Consider the following 12,739-nt stretch of genomic DNA (forward strand, 5'->3'; position numbering starts at 1 on the left):
CTTTAGCTAAGAATAATGTCAAGCTCTCAAGCCAAAGATCAGGATACAGTTCCACCGCCAGAGGTTAGAGAGGGTGTTACACAAATTGACTTGCAAATAAAATGAACGTCCGACCACACAAATAAAAAACACTTTTAAATGAGATAAAGACACACATTAAAATGTAACTTGTAAACATAATAGAATTGTCGTTCACAGTGTTTAACTTTATGCAACTTCCAATGTTAGTAAAGACAGATGAGGACCACTGTCAAATATGGATAAAAAGGACATTTATTTGAAATTGGTTGTGGTTGGTGTATGTGTGTGTGTGTGTGTGTGTGTGTGTGTGTGTGTGAGAGAGAGAGAGAGAGAGACAGGTTAATCCGTGCAAAACTATTTTAAGAAGCATTTTGCCAATTATTAAGCATGCATCTTTTATGAACTCATTAATTGAGAGACTATGTAAAAGTTCATTTGTCACACCACAGGACAATTTAAAACGAACTGATGAAGGCAGAAATGGAATTAAATGGAGACTGTTTAGAGGACCTAAAATGTACTTTCCCTTATACATACACACTGTAAACACCAATAAGTTGGCAAAACTAAAACATTTCAGGTAATCAGTTACATCAAAAAGTTAAGAAATGTAAAGTCTAAGTAAGCGGAACATTCAGATTTTTATTTTGTACTTCCACATTTTAATTGCTCTTAACTTTAAATATTTGAATAAGCTAATTTTTTATTTTTTTATTTTTATTTTATCTGTTCTCAAACTAAAAATCATGCTCCACTCGTCACCATAATGGTACCCATCATGGTGGGGGGGTACCCAACATAACAGAAACCCTTATAGCTAAACATTAAACACTACTAAATCTCCCACTTAACATTAATCTTACAGACAAGAAAAAACATTATATAACACTTAATTTTAGCATCTACTCTCCCTTTGGAATGTCATGGCAAAGCATGCTGGGAAATAGAAATCCCAGCCCAGTTTCAGTTGAATTTAAGTTAGTCTAAATTGAAGGAAAAAAACAAGTTCATAAAACTCAAAACAATGAAGGTTTCTTTAAAATGTGTCGGTTTTGTGAACTCAAATGAAACAATTTTATTCAACTAATTTGTTTGATTTAAGTTTACCCAACTCAAACCAATTAATTATATTCAGCAGTAGGGTTTACAGTATTTAAACTTAAACCTAAAATCTTGATGTTGACCATAAAAAGTCCATGGCCGTCAACAAAATTGAGAATTAATTGTAGCTGCATAATAAAATTGGACCGCTAAATAGCCGACAAAACACTCGTTTTTAAAAGAAGATTTAATTTGCCACATTCCAAAACATGTCATGATACTTGTGTCTCCGCCAAATGACAACAGTTACACAAATACGGTTTAAATAAACAAACAGGCTTGTTGTGGAGTCAACCAGCATCTGGCAGAGATCTGCTCTGATGATGCCAGTCACAACTGTTGGTCATTAACAAGTACAAGAGAGAATGAACCAGACGGGTGACTGATTACAAACCAAGCACAAATTCACATGACTAAAGATCCATACATGATGTACAATAATAATAAAAAATACCAGATGTTCTTTTTGTTAACCCATAGTACTTATTTCTTCTCCAATGCACCCAAACCAAAAGATTGCTATACCCTGTATCAAGTTTCTGTGAATCTCTATATGATTTGAGTCCTTCCTTCAATGCAAGTCTGTGGGATTATCTCTTTTATCATCTGCCAAGGCGTAAAATCAATCATATCTTAAAAAATAAGACTAATAATTTGAGGAATCTTTCACTTCTGGAGCACAAACGTGTTGATGAATGAATTACATACCGAAGTTCTCTACTTTAAGTCAAAGGTTTGTATACATCACAGATGTTATAAGCATTAGTAATGGAGACTGTTGCCTTAGGAAAGGCCATTTTTGATGGGATCCATTATTTGTTGAATGAGTTGCCAGTAAACATGAAGAGCAGATGGCCTCTACTAATCCATTTCATTTGGAGTCCATCTCATCTCTTCTGGTTAAACATGGAATATCCATGTAATATCACGCAATGAGGGCGATAACAGCGATAAACAGTTGTCTTGGCATCCTTTGGTCCTTATTGCCACAACTCAAGATTGTATTCCTTTATCCGACGGATTAGAAGCACGACTAAGATTCGTATGTTTGAGAAATGTTGTCTCATAACCCCATCATATTCAATTGAAACATTTCCGACACTAAAACAATGCATATAACCCATCAAAAAGCATACTAAATAGTGTTATTAACCTGGTTCACACATTAAACAAAACTGCTTGACGACGTGAGGGTAGCGAACAGATGTCCACCTGTCCTGACAGATGTTATTTTCAAGACGAGTCTCCAAAATGAGCTTTAATTTCCTGTCATTATGTTATGAATGCATTCAGGAGTGCAACGCAAGATAAACATCCTTCTGCAGTCACTGTGCCATCTAAGCCCAGCGATGGGAAGACAAACTTCTCGTTTCTCCCAGGGGAACATAAGAAGAAGACAAAGAAGAAAGCCTAAACACGCCGATAACAATGAAAATACATAATTTACCTAAACTAGTCAAGTCACATTTATTTATATACAACACAGCAAATTTCATCAATTTATATATACAGGTGAAACTCGAAAAATTAGAATATGGTGTAAAAAGTTAATTTATTTCAGTAATTCAACTTAAAAGGTGAGACTAATATAGTATATAGACTCGTTAAATGCAAAGTGAGATATTTCAAGCCTTTATGTGTTATAATTTTGATGATTATGGCTTACAGCTTATGAAAACCTTTTCACAAAATTCTAATTTTGAATTTGGTTTTTTTTTTCCATAAGCTGTAAGCCATAATCATCAAAATTATAACACATAAAGGCTTGAAATATCTCACTTTGCATGTAATGAGTCTATATAAGATTCACCTTTCTCTTTAGTTTCACCAGTTGCTGTTTATTATTTGCATTTAAAGTCAACAGTGAAATGAAAATGTACCCAATCTATTTTCTAAACGCATGTTATAGATCTTATTGTGAACAATTTCATGATTGCAAGTGCTCATCTGCAATCTAAAAAAAATCCAATAAACAATGAATGCACAGAACCAACTAATTTTTTCTTTTTCGATAAGGTTACAATCAGATGTTTGTCACATACGGAATAAAAGATCTGTCACTACTGCCGTTTCATTGTGACTTTAAAAGTACCCCTTGTATTGTTATTATTTTAAAGGTTCTTAATTTTGTTTCGGAGTCTCCTACAACAGGTTTACAATCCAAGTTTTTAAAAAAACATGTTAATTTTCTCATACATTCCACAGCACCTCATTTCTCAAAGTCTGTTCAAAGTTCGCAGGCGGCCAATGAAGACCATAGGTCGGCATTATGCAAATTTGTTACAAACCTACGTAGGTTCGTGCAAGAATTGACAGTTCGCAAAGACCAGCCCCCTTTAGTTACTGTTGCTATGTCCGACAAGCTACGCCGCTCTCACGCCACACCATGTTCTCACGCAGTGAAAAACACATCGCGGAGCAGAGAGGACACTGATAACACACTGACAGACACAGACCAGGTTACTTTTGGGTTACTTTTGATATGAAACAAAGTCTCAACTTTGGTATTTGTTTTAAAGAAATTTAAACAATAAATACAATTTTGTGGCTCTTTAATGTGTCAGACAGATCGCTATAGAGCCTCAGTTAAAGCTGCTCGTGAACCGATCATCTCTTCCTTCTAGTTCATTTATAGCATCAAATAAACATGAATGAACATCAGGAGGAATGTTGTTTTAACCGCGGAAAGGCGTCAGTACACTCCGCTTCTCAAGTTCAAATCCTCTAACTCAGATTGCTTTGTCGGACAATGATTGGTCAGATCGCCTGTCAATAAAACTCCCTGTGAAGGGTCAATTAAAGGAACACTCCACTTTTTTTTCCTATTTAAAACTTGACTCTTCTGTAGTTACATCGTGTACTAAGACCGACAGAAAATAAAAGTTACAGAGCTGGGGACTATTTTCAGGCGCTGCGTAATATTGCGCTGCTGGTACGGCAGCAGTTCCTTGATTATTACGCAGGAATGAAAATATAGTTCGAAAATCGCAACTTTTCATTTTCTGTCGGTCTTAGTACACGATGTAACACAAGTTAAGTTTTAAATAGGAAAAATATCGAAATTCTTTGGTCATTTTTTTGAGAGAGATGCTAACGGTCTAATCAGATTCAATGATCTATGCTAAGCTAATGCTAAAAGTGCTACCGCCAGACCCGGAGATCGGCTGAATGGATTCGGAAATGGTAAAACTGTTTAACTCTCGGGGAACTGGAAAATGAGCCTATTTACAAAAAAAGTGGAGTGTTCCTTTAAGACTAGAAATACTGACGACTCGTTTCAGCAGTTCAGAGTCGATTCTCTCATTTAAAAAAACAATCACTTTAATTGTTGAGCAGCACTTCAACTGCAAGCCTTCAACATTTACAATCAGCTATGTCACTGCATGAAAGGTACATTCAAAAAGGCATAACAGGGGCACTTTAACAATGCTTTTCCCCCCAACATTTGCAACCAAACCACTTTTCAGGGAAATAAACATTCTGATAGTTCACACACAGTTGTCTTTGTTTATTAAACTAGAATATGTCTATGAATATAGGCTTTCCAGGTGGTTTTCATCCTCAGAGACAGGGATGTAATTTTGTGTGCTGGTGGGAAAGAACTGGCCATCAGAAGGATTTTCTCTGTCCGTGTCTCCCACGTTTCATTACTGATTCGGCTATAAAGAAAATGGCTTTATTACCCTTGACACTGCACCGCACAAGGACTCGGCTGTGTAACTTGTCTAATCAAATGTGCAATTATCTGACCATAATCTGATACGAGCTGGCTGTTCAGAAGACAGAAAACACTCATACTGAAGTCCTTTGAGTGGCACAGCACAAAGACTCTTGCATTAATATCTACACTGTTCACGCAGATACTAGAACACTTCTGATGATTTCTTTGTTTAGAGCAGAATAAAAAAATGACAGCTCATTATTAACTAAGAGGAAGCTGTTCCTTCCCTTACAAAGAAATACCATACAATGGAAGAGTATAATGGTTTTAGATATGGTAATTTGATAGTGCACTGCATCATTACCATATTCATTTTCAATGGTACATACATAGAAGAATACCATGAAAAAAATACCATGGTACATGTCCAAAAACATATAGCCTATGGCATTAAAGGGATAGTTCACCCAAAAAAATTATATTCTGTCATAATTTACCCTCATGTTGATCCAAACCTGTTTTCTTTCTTCTTCTGAACACAAAATATGCTATTTCAAAGAATGTCAATAATCAAACATGTTCCTTCAATGGAAGTCAATGGCTATACCGTCAACTGTATGGTTACCAATATTCTTCAAAATATCTTTTTAGTTCAACAGAAGAAAGAAACTCATACAGGTTTAGGAACAAAGTGAGTAAATGATGACATCATTGTCATTTTTGGGTGAACTATTCCTTTAACATGTACTTTTTTATATGGATTAAAGCCTAAAAAATGTTTTTTTTTTATATATGATACCAAAGACCCACAAATATGATCAATATTGTCCGAGTGTGTTATTCAAAAGTCTATGAATATACTCAAATATCATCCAAAATTAAGTATCATCTCATATCAAGGATACAATCTGTCATTTGTCACTTAAGCACTATACATTAAAACTGCCATTAAATCATCTTAAAATGCCTAATTCTGATGAATGGATTGGTAACATGTGGTACAGATTATCACTTCAATAAAGAAAATTTGACAATCCCATCATCATGTAACTGGATTGTTGATCCATAAGAACATTCAAGAGCCCTCTAGTGGATTTCTGACAGCCTGTTTTTAAAAGCAACTTTATTTTGACTGCCTTTGTGTTATTTAAAGCACAGTCCCTGGGCTGCATTTGAACCTGATAACTCCACAGTCCACAATAAAGACATTAAATATACAAAATGACAAAGTGCATGTGTCTAATACATGCATGTGTGTGATATCTTCACCTGAGCTCTCTGTATTGTTTCAAGGACGCGCATAATAGACAACAATGAAAACCTCCCAAACAGTAGGACTTTTTTCAATACCTAATGAGCTGTCAATCAAACTCCTAATTTCTGGGCATCATTACCGTTGACAACAAGGAACGCGCCCAAAAACGACCAAACCTGCAACACGCGACTATGACGCCTAGGTAGGCAGCTTACTAGGCTGTAAGTCACAAAAATAAGGGTTTATATCACCAAAACTGAAACTTGTTTACTGAACTAAAAGAAACTCAAATCACTGTTGTTTTTCAACGGACGCTATTCTTACAAAAATCACAACACAATACGTCAGTAAGTGAGTAGTAACGGCACAAGTGGACCTTACCTTCAGCATTCCGAGTTGAAGAAAGTCCCATGATGTGCAGTCTAATTCCTTTACAATACAAAGCCAGTGATTTGATCATATTCCATACAGAAACACTTGTATGTTGTCGGAGCAGCTGCTGTCTTCACCCTCCACTCACTCAATCCAAAATACTGCCGTTTGCTCGGATCGCGTGAAGCCGGTCTGTGGCCACGCCTACCGCGATCTGTGATTGGTCGAGCTGTTGCCTAACTCCGCCCACGCACTTGTTCACAAGAGTGGACAAGAATATACTATGGTAAATAGACTTTTCAGTGGAGGTATTTCAGACAACTTTATAGTTTTCACACCAGGTCATTTAACATTATGTTGTTTGCTGTTTGGGGATTTAAGAATGAAATATTCTTGGATTTCAGTTTAATAACAACTATGAACTGAACCTGGAGTAATAGTGGCCCCAACTGGAAGACTGAGGCAAAATCTTCTTTATAGATTCTCTTCTTTGTCTTAAAAATAAAGTAGGATTTTGAAACAAACCAGATTGAGAGTACAATGCTTGAATTAATTTATAGTACCAGTCAAAAGTGTGGAAACATTGCTCTTTTTGACATAACACATAAACATTTCTTTAATGATTTCTGAAGGATCATGTGACACTAAAGACTGGAGTAATGATGCTGAAAATTCAGCTTTGATCACAGGAATAAATTACATTTTAAAGTATATGAAAATAGAAAACCATTATTTTAAATTGTAAAATAATTTAATAAAATAAAAATGTGTGTGTGTGTGTGTGTGTGTGTGTGTGCGCGTGCGTGCGTGCGTGCGTGTGTGTGTGTGCGTGTGTGTTTGTGTGCGTGTGTGTTTGTGTGCGTGTGTGTGTGTGTCTGTGTGTGTGTGTGTGTGTGTGTGTGTGTGTGCGTGCGTGCGTGCGTGCGTGCGTGCGTGTGTGTGCGTGTGCGTGTGCGTGTGCGTGTGCGTGTGCGTGTGCGTGTGCGTGTGCGTGCGTGCGTGCGTGTGTGTGTGTGTGTGTGTGTGTGTGTGTGTGTGTGTGTGTGTGTGTGTGTGTGTGTGTGTGTGTGTGTGAGTGTGTGGTAACTTCATGACATGTTTTTGTGCAATTTTAAAGAATTGTATATTTAATAATTAGACTAACAGTATTTTTCACCTTATATTGAAATGTAAATAAAGACACAATAAATAATGTGTAGCTATGCAATACTTTTGATGCACTATTGTTAATAATGAATGGAACATTTCTATTGGTGTTGTTCTGTGGTTGTGTTAATAATAATACGAAGAAGAAGAAGAAGAAGAAGAAGAAGAAGATGAAGAAGAAGAAGAGGAATACGGGTAGGCCTACAGTATTATAAATAACATTAAATATAAATATTACTTTTATTATTATTAACAACCACAGAACAAGACCAATATAAATGTTCCATTCATTATCAACATATTACCAAGTTTACATAGTTAAAAATATGCAAACCATAAAAAAAGAAAATAATAATTTAAAAAGGTATCAGAGAATATAAATAAAATAAGTAGAACAGATTTCCACTTATCTATCAGTATTATACTTAGTAATAATATATAGGCTATAATCGCATTTTACTTTTGAACAAAACACTACAATATTGCTTTAAAATCAACTACATCTCCCAGAATCCCACGGTGCCAGTGACGTGTCAATCCTGAGACGATGTCGTTGCTAGGCGATGCGACGCTCTCAGACTCACACACTCGCTTCCTTGTGCCGTTTCATCTCCGTTATAGACAATCTTGTGCTTTAAAATGATTGTTTATATGTAAATGCGTATATGAAGGAACATGTCATCAACGCCAGAAACTCTCTTCTCATTGGAACTGGTGATTGATTACGTCCGCGTCGATGGATCACGTGGCAATGTTTTGGATCTTGCAGTGGGTGTCCGGTTCTTAGATTTCCCCACACTTCTTATATACCAATCAGGACAAGAGGATATATCATCTAAATCAGGCTATACTGACTTGTGCGGATCACCTGAGGCTTTATCTCAACCCGACGATGCAGACAATCTGAAGAATCCCTTCCATAAAGGCAAATCCTGTCTTTTTAAGATGAAGTTGCACTCGTTACACACCCATCTCCTAAACACCCCTCTCTACGCAATGGTATTGGATGTTAAAGATGAGATTCCCAAACTTATAGGAAGTTCATTGATATCCCTGGCTAAAGTGATGGAGAGAATTAAACTGGATGTGTGTGAACATGGTATTGGGACTCCGAGCGCGCATGGAGAGAGACTGTTCACCCCAGTCTGCAATCTCATGGGGAACAGCATCGGTGCCATTTCTCTGGCTTATAAAATTGTAAGTCTAGGAGCGAATTTAATCCCTCATATCCCAGATAACAGAGTCTATGAAGTCGGCTTGACCCAAGGAAAAGGAGAAGAACTCAAGTCACTGCATGCAGAATGTAAAAGTGTGTTGTACACTGGAAAAGATGAGAACAATCCTGCTAATGTTCTCTCACAAGATGGATGGTCAGCTGATATCCTGATGTCAGAAGACAAGCATCCTGGGCTTGCAGTGTTCACTCAGACTGAACAGAGCGTCTCGTGGTCTGAAGAAGCACAAGAACACACCACTTTCTGTCCTCCACCTCTGTTTTACAGCTCCGGCCTGAAGAACCAGGAGAGGACAAGTAGGATGTTTAGCTTACTGTGTTAAGGGCTCTAAATTATCAATATTATTAAGGCCTGGTTTCACAGAAAGGGTTTACATTAAGCCAAGATTAGGCTCTAGGTCAATTCAAGTAGCTTTTATAAATGTGTCTTAGAAAAACATGTTTATACTGGTGTGAATCATGAGGCAGAACAAAGACACTGACACATTTTAATATATGTTGCTTTCGGTTAAAACAGCATCAAACATGCATTTTAGTCTGGGACTTAAGGGTTAGTTCACCCAAAAATGAAAACTATCCCATCATTTACTCATCCTAAACCATCCTAGTTGTACGTATATGACTTTCTTCTTTCAGAGACACAATCGGAGTTATATTAAAAATTAACCTGGATTTTGCCAGCTTTATAATGGGAATGAATGGTATGATTTTGAAGCCCAAAAAAGCACATCCATCCATCATAAAAGTAATCCAGACGACTCCATACGACTCCAGGGTCAGAGGTCACTCTTCCGCCGGAACTGACTTGTGTACGGTCGGTACCAGAAGCCAGTGATTATAGTTTATCAAGTATATTTTTCTTAGAAAATCACTTCAGAAAGCCTTTATTAACCCCCTGGAGTCGTATGGATTACTTTTATGATGGATGATGCGCTTTTTTGGGCTTCAAACACTCTATTTACTCCCATTATAAAGCTGGGAAGAGCCAGGATATGTTTAATATAACTTTAATATTGAGTAATATTTACTCAAATATAATGAGTAAATTATGGGATCATTTTCATTTTTCGGTGAACTATCCCTTTAAGCCTTGCCTGTGAAACCGAGGACACAACTTTGCAGAAAAGCCAGTTTTATAATCTCTGATTGACAGCTCATGACACTGTGAGTCAGTGATGACTGATATTTTTTAAGTAGTCTGCTGTACTGTTATAAAATCTGATTGATTTACATTACAAGCTTCAGAATTTCATCTTACTTTTTGTCCATGTAAATATCAGCATCTGCACCAAATTGCATATTTTTGCTAAATTTTGTATTTTCCTCCTCGATTATACAGGTCAGGTGAAACTCGAAAAATTAGAATATGGTGCAAAAGTTCATTTATTTCAGTAATTCAACTTAAAAGGTGAAACTAATATATTATATAGACTCATTACATGCAAAGTGAGATATTTCAAGCCTTTATTTGTTATCATTTTGATGATTATGGCTTACAGCTTATGAAACCCTTTTCACAATATTCTAATTTTGAGTTTGGGGTTTTCATAAGCTGTACATAAGCTTTCATAATACTGAAATAAATGAACTTTTGCACCATATTCGAATTTGTCATTCGAATGAGTCTATATAATATATTAGTTTGAACGATATTTTAATTTTTTGAGTTTCATCTGCAAGTGCCATTTCTTTACTATATCATACTATATGAGCCATAAAAGCATGATGTTTCAAATATGATACAAAACATAAAATCAAATATGCAATGTTCTGACTGTTATTTCATGTGTCAGGCTTTACAGGGTTGCATGCAGCAATGGAGAGTCTTAATCTAGAGGATCTAGACGATGGAAATCGTGAAGAATCATCTGTCATGCACGATGTTCCAGAGATAACGTCTGCAAAGGTGGACAGATTGAGGAAGTCAACTTTAACTCCAGGATCACAGCATAAAGAGACAGATTCAGCTCCACTCGGGGACGTTATCAGGCAGTTACCGCTGCTGAACGCTTTACTAGTCGAACTATCACAGCTTCACGGAGAGATGCCACTCCAGCAGCCGCTATCCATCCATCCTAACCTGGCGTGGCTGTACACATCAGCACAGGACCCGTCAGCATCTGAGTATCAGAGAACGATCAAAGCTAGTCCTAAACTGAGACCTGGACAATGCAAGATCAAATCAGTGAAGAGTGCAAGTGGTGCAAAGAAAGAAGAAGAAAAGATGCATCCTAAGAGGACGCTTAAATATGGCTTGACAAACACTTTTCGTCTCAGACTCAAGCTGGTCAAACCAGGTGTTACCAAACGGCACGAATGCATCGAATACCAGAACATAAAACCGGACCAGCCAATGAGACAGACGTCACCTGACCATAAACATGTCCGTAAGTCAGTTTACAGAGGCGTCAACTTAGATGAAACTACATTAGTCAGCAGTTCAAAATCAAAATCTCAAACCAGACCAAGTTCAAATGAAAGTCATGTTGCCTCCTTCACAGAGACGACTTTGACTGAGAAAGACAAAAAAGTTGGAGTTTATATTCCAAGTGCGCTCAGTCACTGTTCAGACCGTCCAGACTCAGATTTGAACAATCCTGGCGTCCAGAGTTTTAAAGAAAGCATCAGGGAAGATAGTGGAGCGAGCAGCCGTCCTCTGAGCAATGAAGAGTATCAGGACGACTTCACAAGCCTCAACACAACCGACGGATACACACCTGACCCGCTTAGCAGTCCAGAACCAAACCGGCGTAAAACAAACAGCGCTTCGGGCGCTTCGGGTCACAGTAAAGGTCTTCCAGTTCCTGTGAAAGCGGAGAAATCTCCTCAGCGGTCTGTCAAAGGCACACACGTCATCCGGCCGCGTGTGCAGACCTCGGCTCTGAGTCTGTCTTCGGACGACAGTGAGGATGAGCTCCTGTCCTCTAGCGTTAGACGCCGGAGACCGGGATCACACACCGCTTCATCTGTCCGGAGGAGATCCCAGAGCTCTGCTGAGAACAGCAGGACATTTAGCCGGGACTCAGATTCACCTGCTAATATCCCGGTGCTAAAGTCCAGTCCAGGCGCTGAAGAGGAACGGGACAGACTGGGCTCTCTGGGACTGGACCAGAATTGCCATCACATTTCAGAACTGGTCTTCAACAAACTTCCAGGATACACACTGTGATTAGACAGTGTTGATCTGATAAACTGCAATATGTTCAAAATTCAATATGTTTTTACATGCACATTCATTTATCGGCACAGTTATGTGTGTGTTCAAATACAGCTTCAATAAATATTTAATGGTTTTATTATAAATTCATATATTTGTAATTGTTGTAATCCACAATAATTTTTACAGCAATAAACACAGTTGTTGTTTCTAAAGCAGAACCTTGAATATATTAGTAAATGATTAATGAACTAATAAAAGTCTGTTTAATATGAAACTAAAGTCAGTTTGGAATGGATAACATGGGAATGTGGATTATATTGAATGAATATTTGTTTTAAATGAGATGCTTCATGCTTTTTATACAAAAACAATGCCCTGTATACATGCTTCAATTTTTAAGTATAACAGCAATGTTGTATTTGATTAATATGCTGTCAAATCTGGTTGCAACTGAATAGGTGGAAAATAATATTTTTATTTATATGGTTTATATTCATTTGCATTATTTCTTAGTTATTGGCAAAACATCACATCCACATTCTCTATTGAAATAATTAATTTTAAATTAAACTGTGATTGTTTTTTTTGTTTTTTGTTTTAACAGCATGGATTTTAAAAAATAAAGTATAAAAAGTGCAGATAATCAAATGAAACTTTAAATTAATATAGAATTAAATCCTATAAATAGTATTATTACAATTTCTGATTTCTGCTTTTCCTTTAAACCTCTTTGAGAATACTTTCAGAGTAAAATAAATCTCCTTTTTTTTCTCATAAAAATAGCAGATG

The 12,739-nt window shown here is 36.9% G+C and overlaps 2 protein-coding genes across 3 annotated transcripts in view; one reads left to right on the forward strand and one right to left on the reverse strand.

Annotated features, from left to right (window-relative positions):
* Positions 1-6,570, reverse strand: part of LOC307011050 (signal-induced proliferation-associated 1-like protein 2) — a 149,133-nt gene extending 142,563 nt beyond the window's left edge. For both annotated transcript variants that reach the window (XM_079636320.1, XM_079636319.1), the window contains exon 1: positions 6,420-6,570. The gene's annotated coding sequence lies outside the window, so the exon portion shown is untranslated. The remainder of the gene's footprint in view (positions 1-6,419) is intronic.
* Positions 6,571-8,072: 1,502 nt separating this feature from the next.
* Positions 8,073-12,517, forward strand: map10 (microtubule associated protein 10). The gene is made up of 2 exons (XM_079635328.1): positions 8,073-9,087; positions 10,584-12,517. The coding sequence occupies exons 1-2, from the start codon at positions 8,232-8,234 to the stop codon at positions 11,957-11,959; spliced, it is 2,232 nt and encodes a 743-aa protein (XP_079491454.1). The 5' UTR covers positions 8,073-8,231; the 3' UTR covers positions 11,960-12,517.
* The last annotated feature ends 222 nt before the right edge of the window (positions 12,518-12,739 follow it).

The sequence above is a fragment of the Phoxinus phoxinus genome, assembly GCF_949152265.1.
Source record: "Phoxinus phoxinus genome assembly, chromosome: 14".
NCBI classification, from domain to species: Eukaryota; Metazoa; Chordata; class Actinopteri; order Cypriniformes; family Leuciscidae; genus Phoxinus; species Phoxinus phoxinus.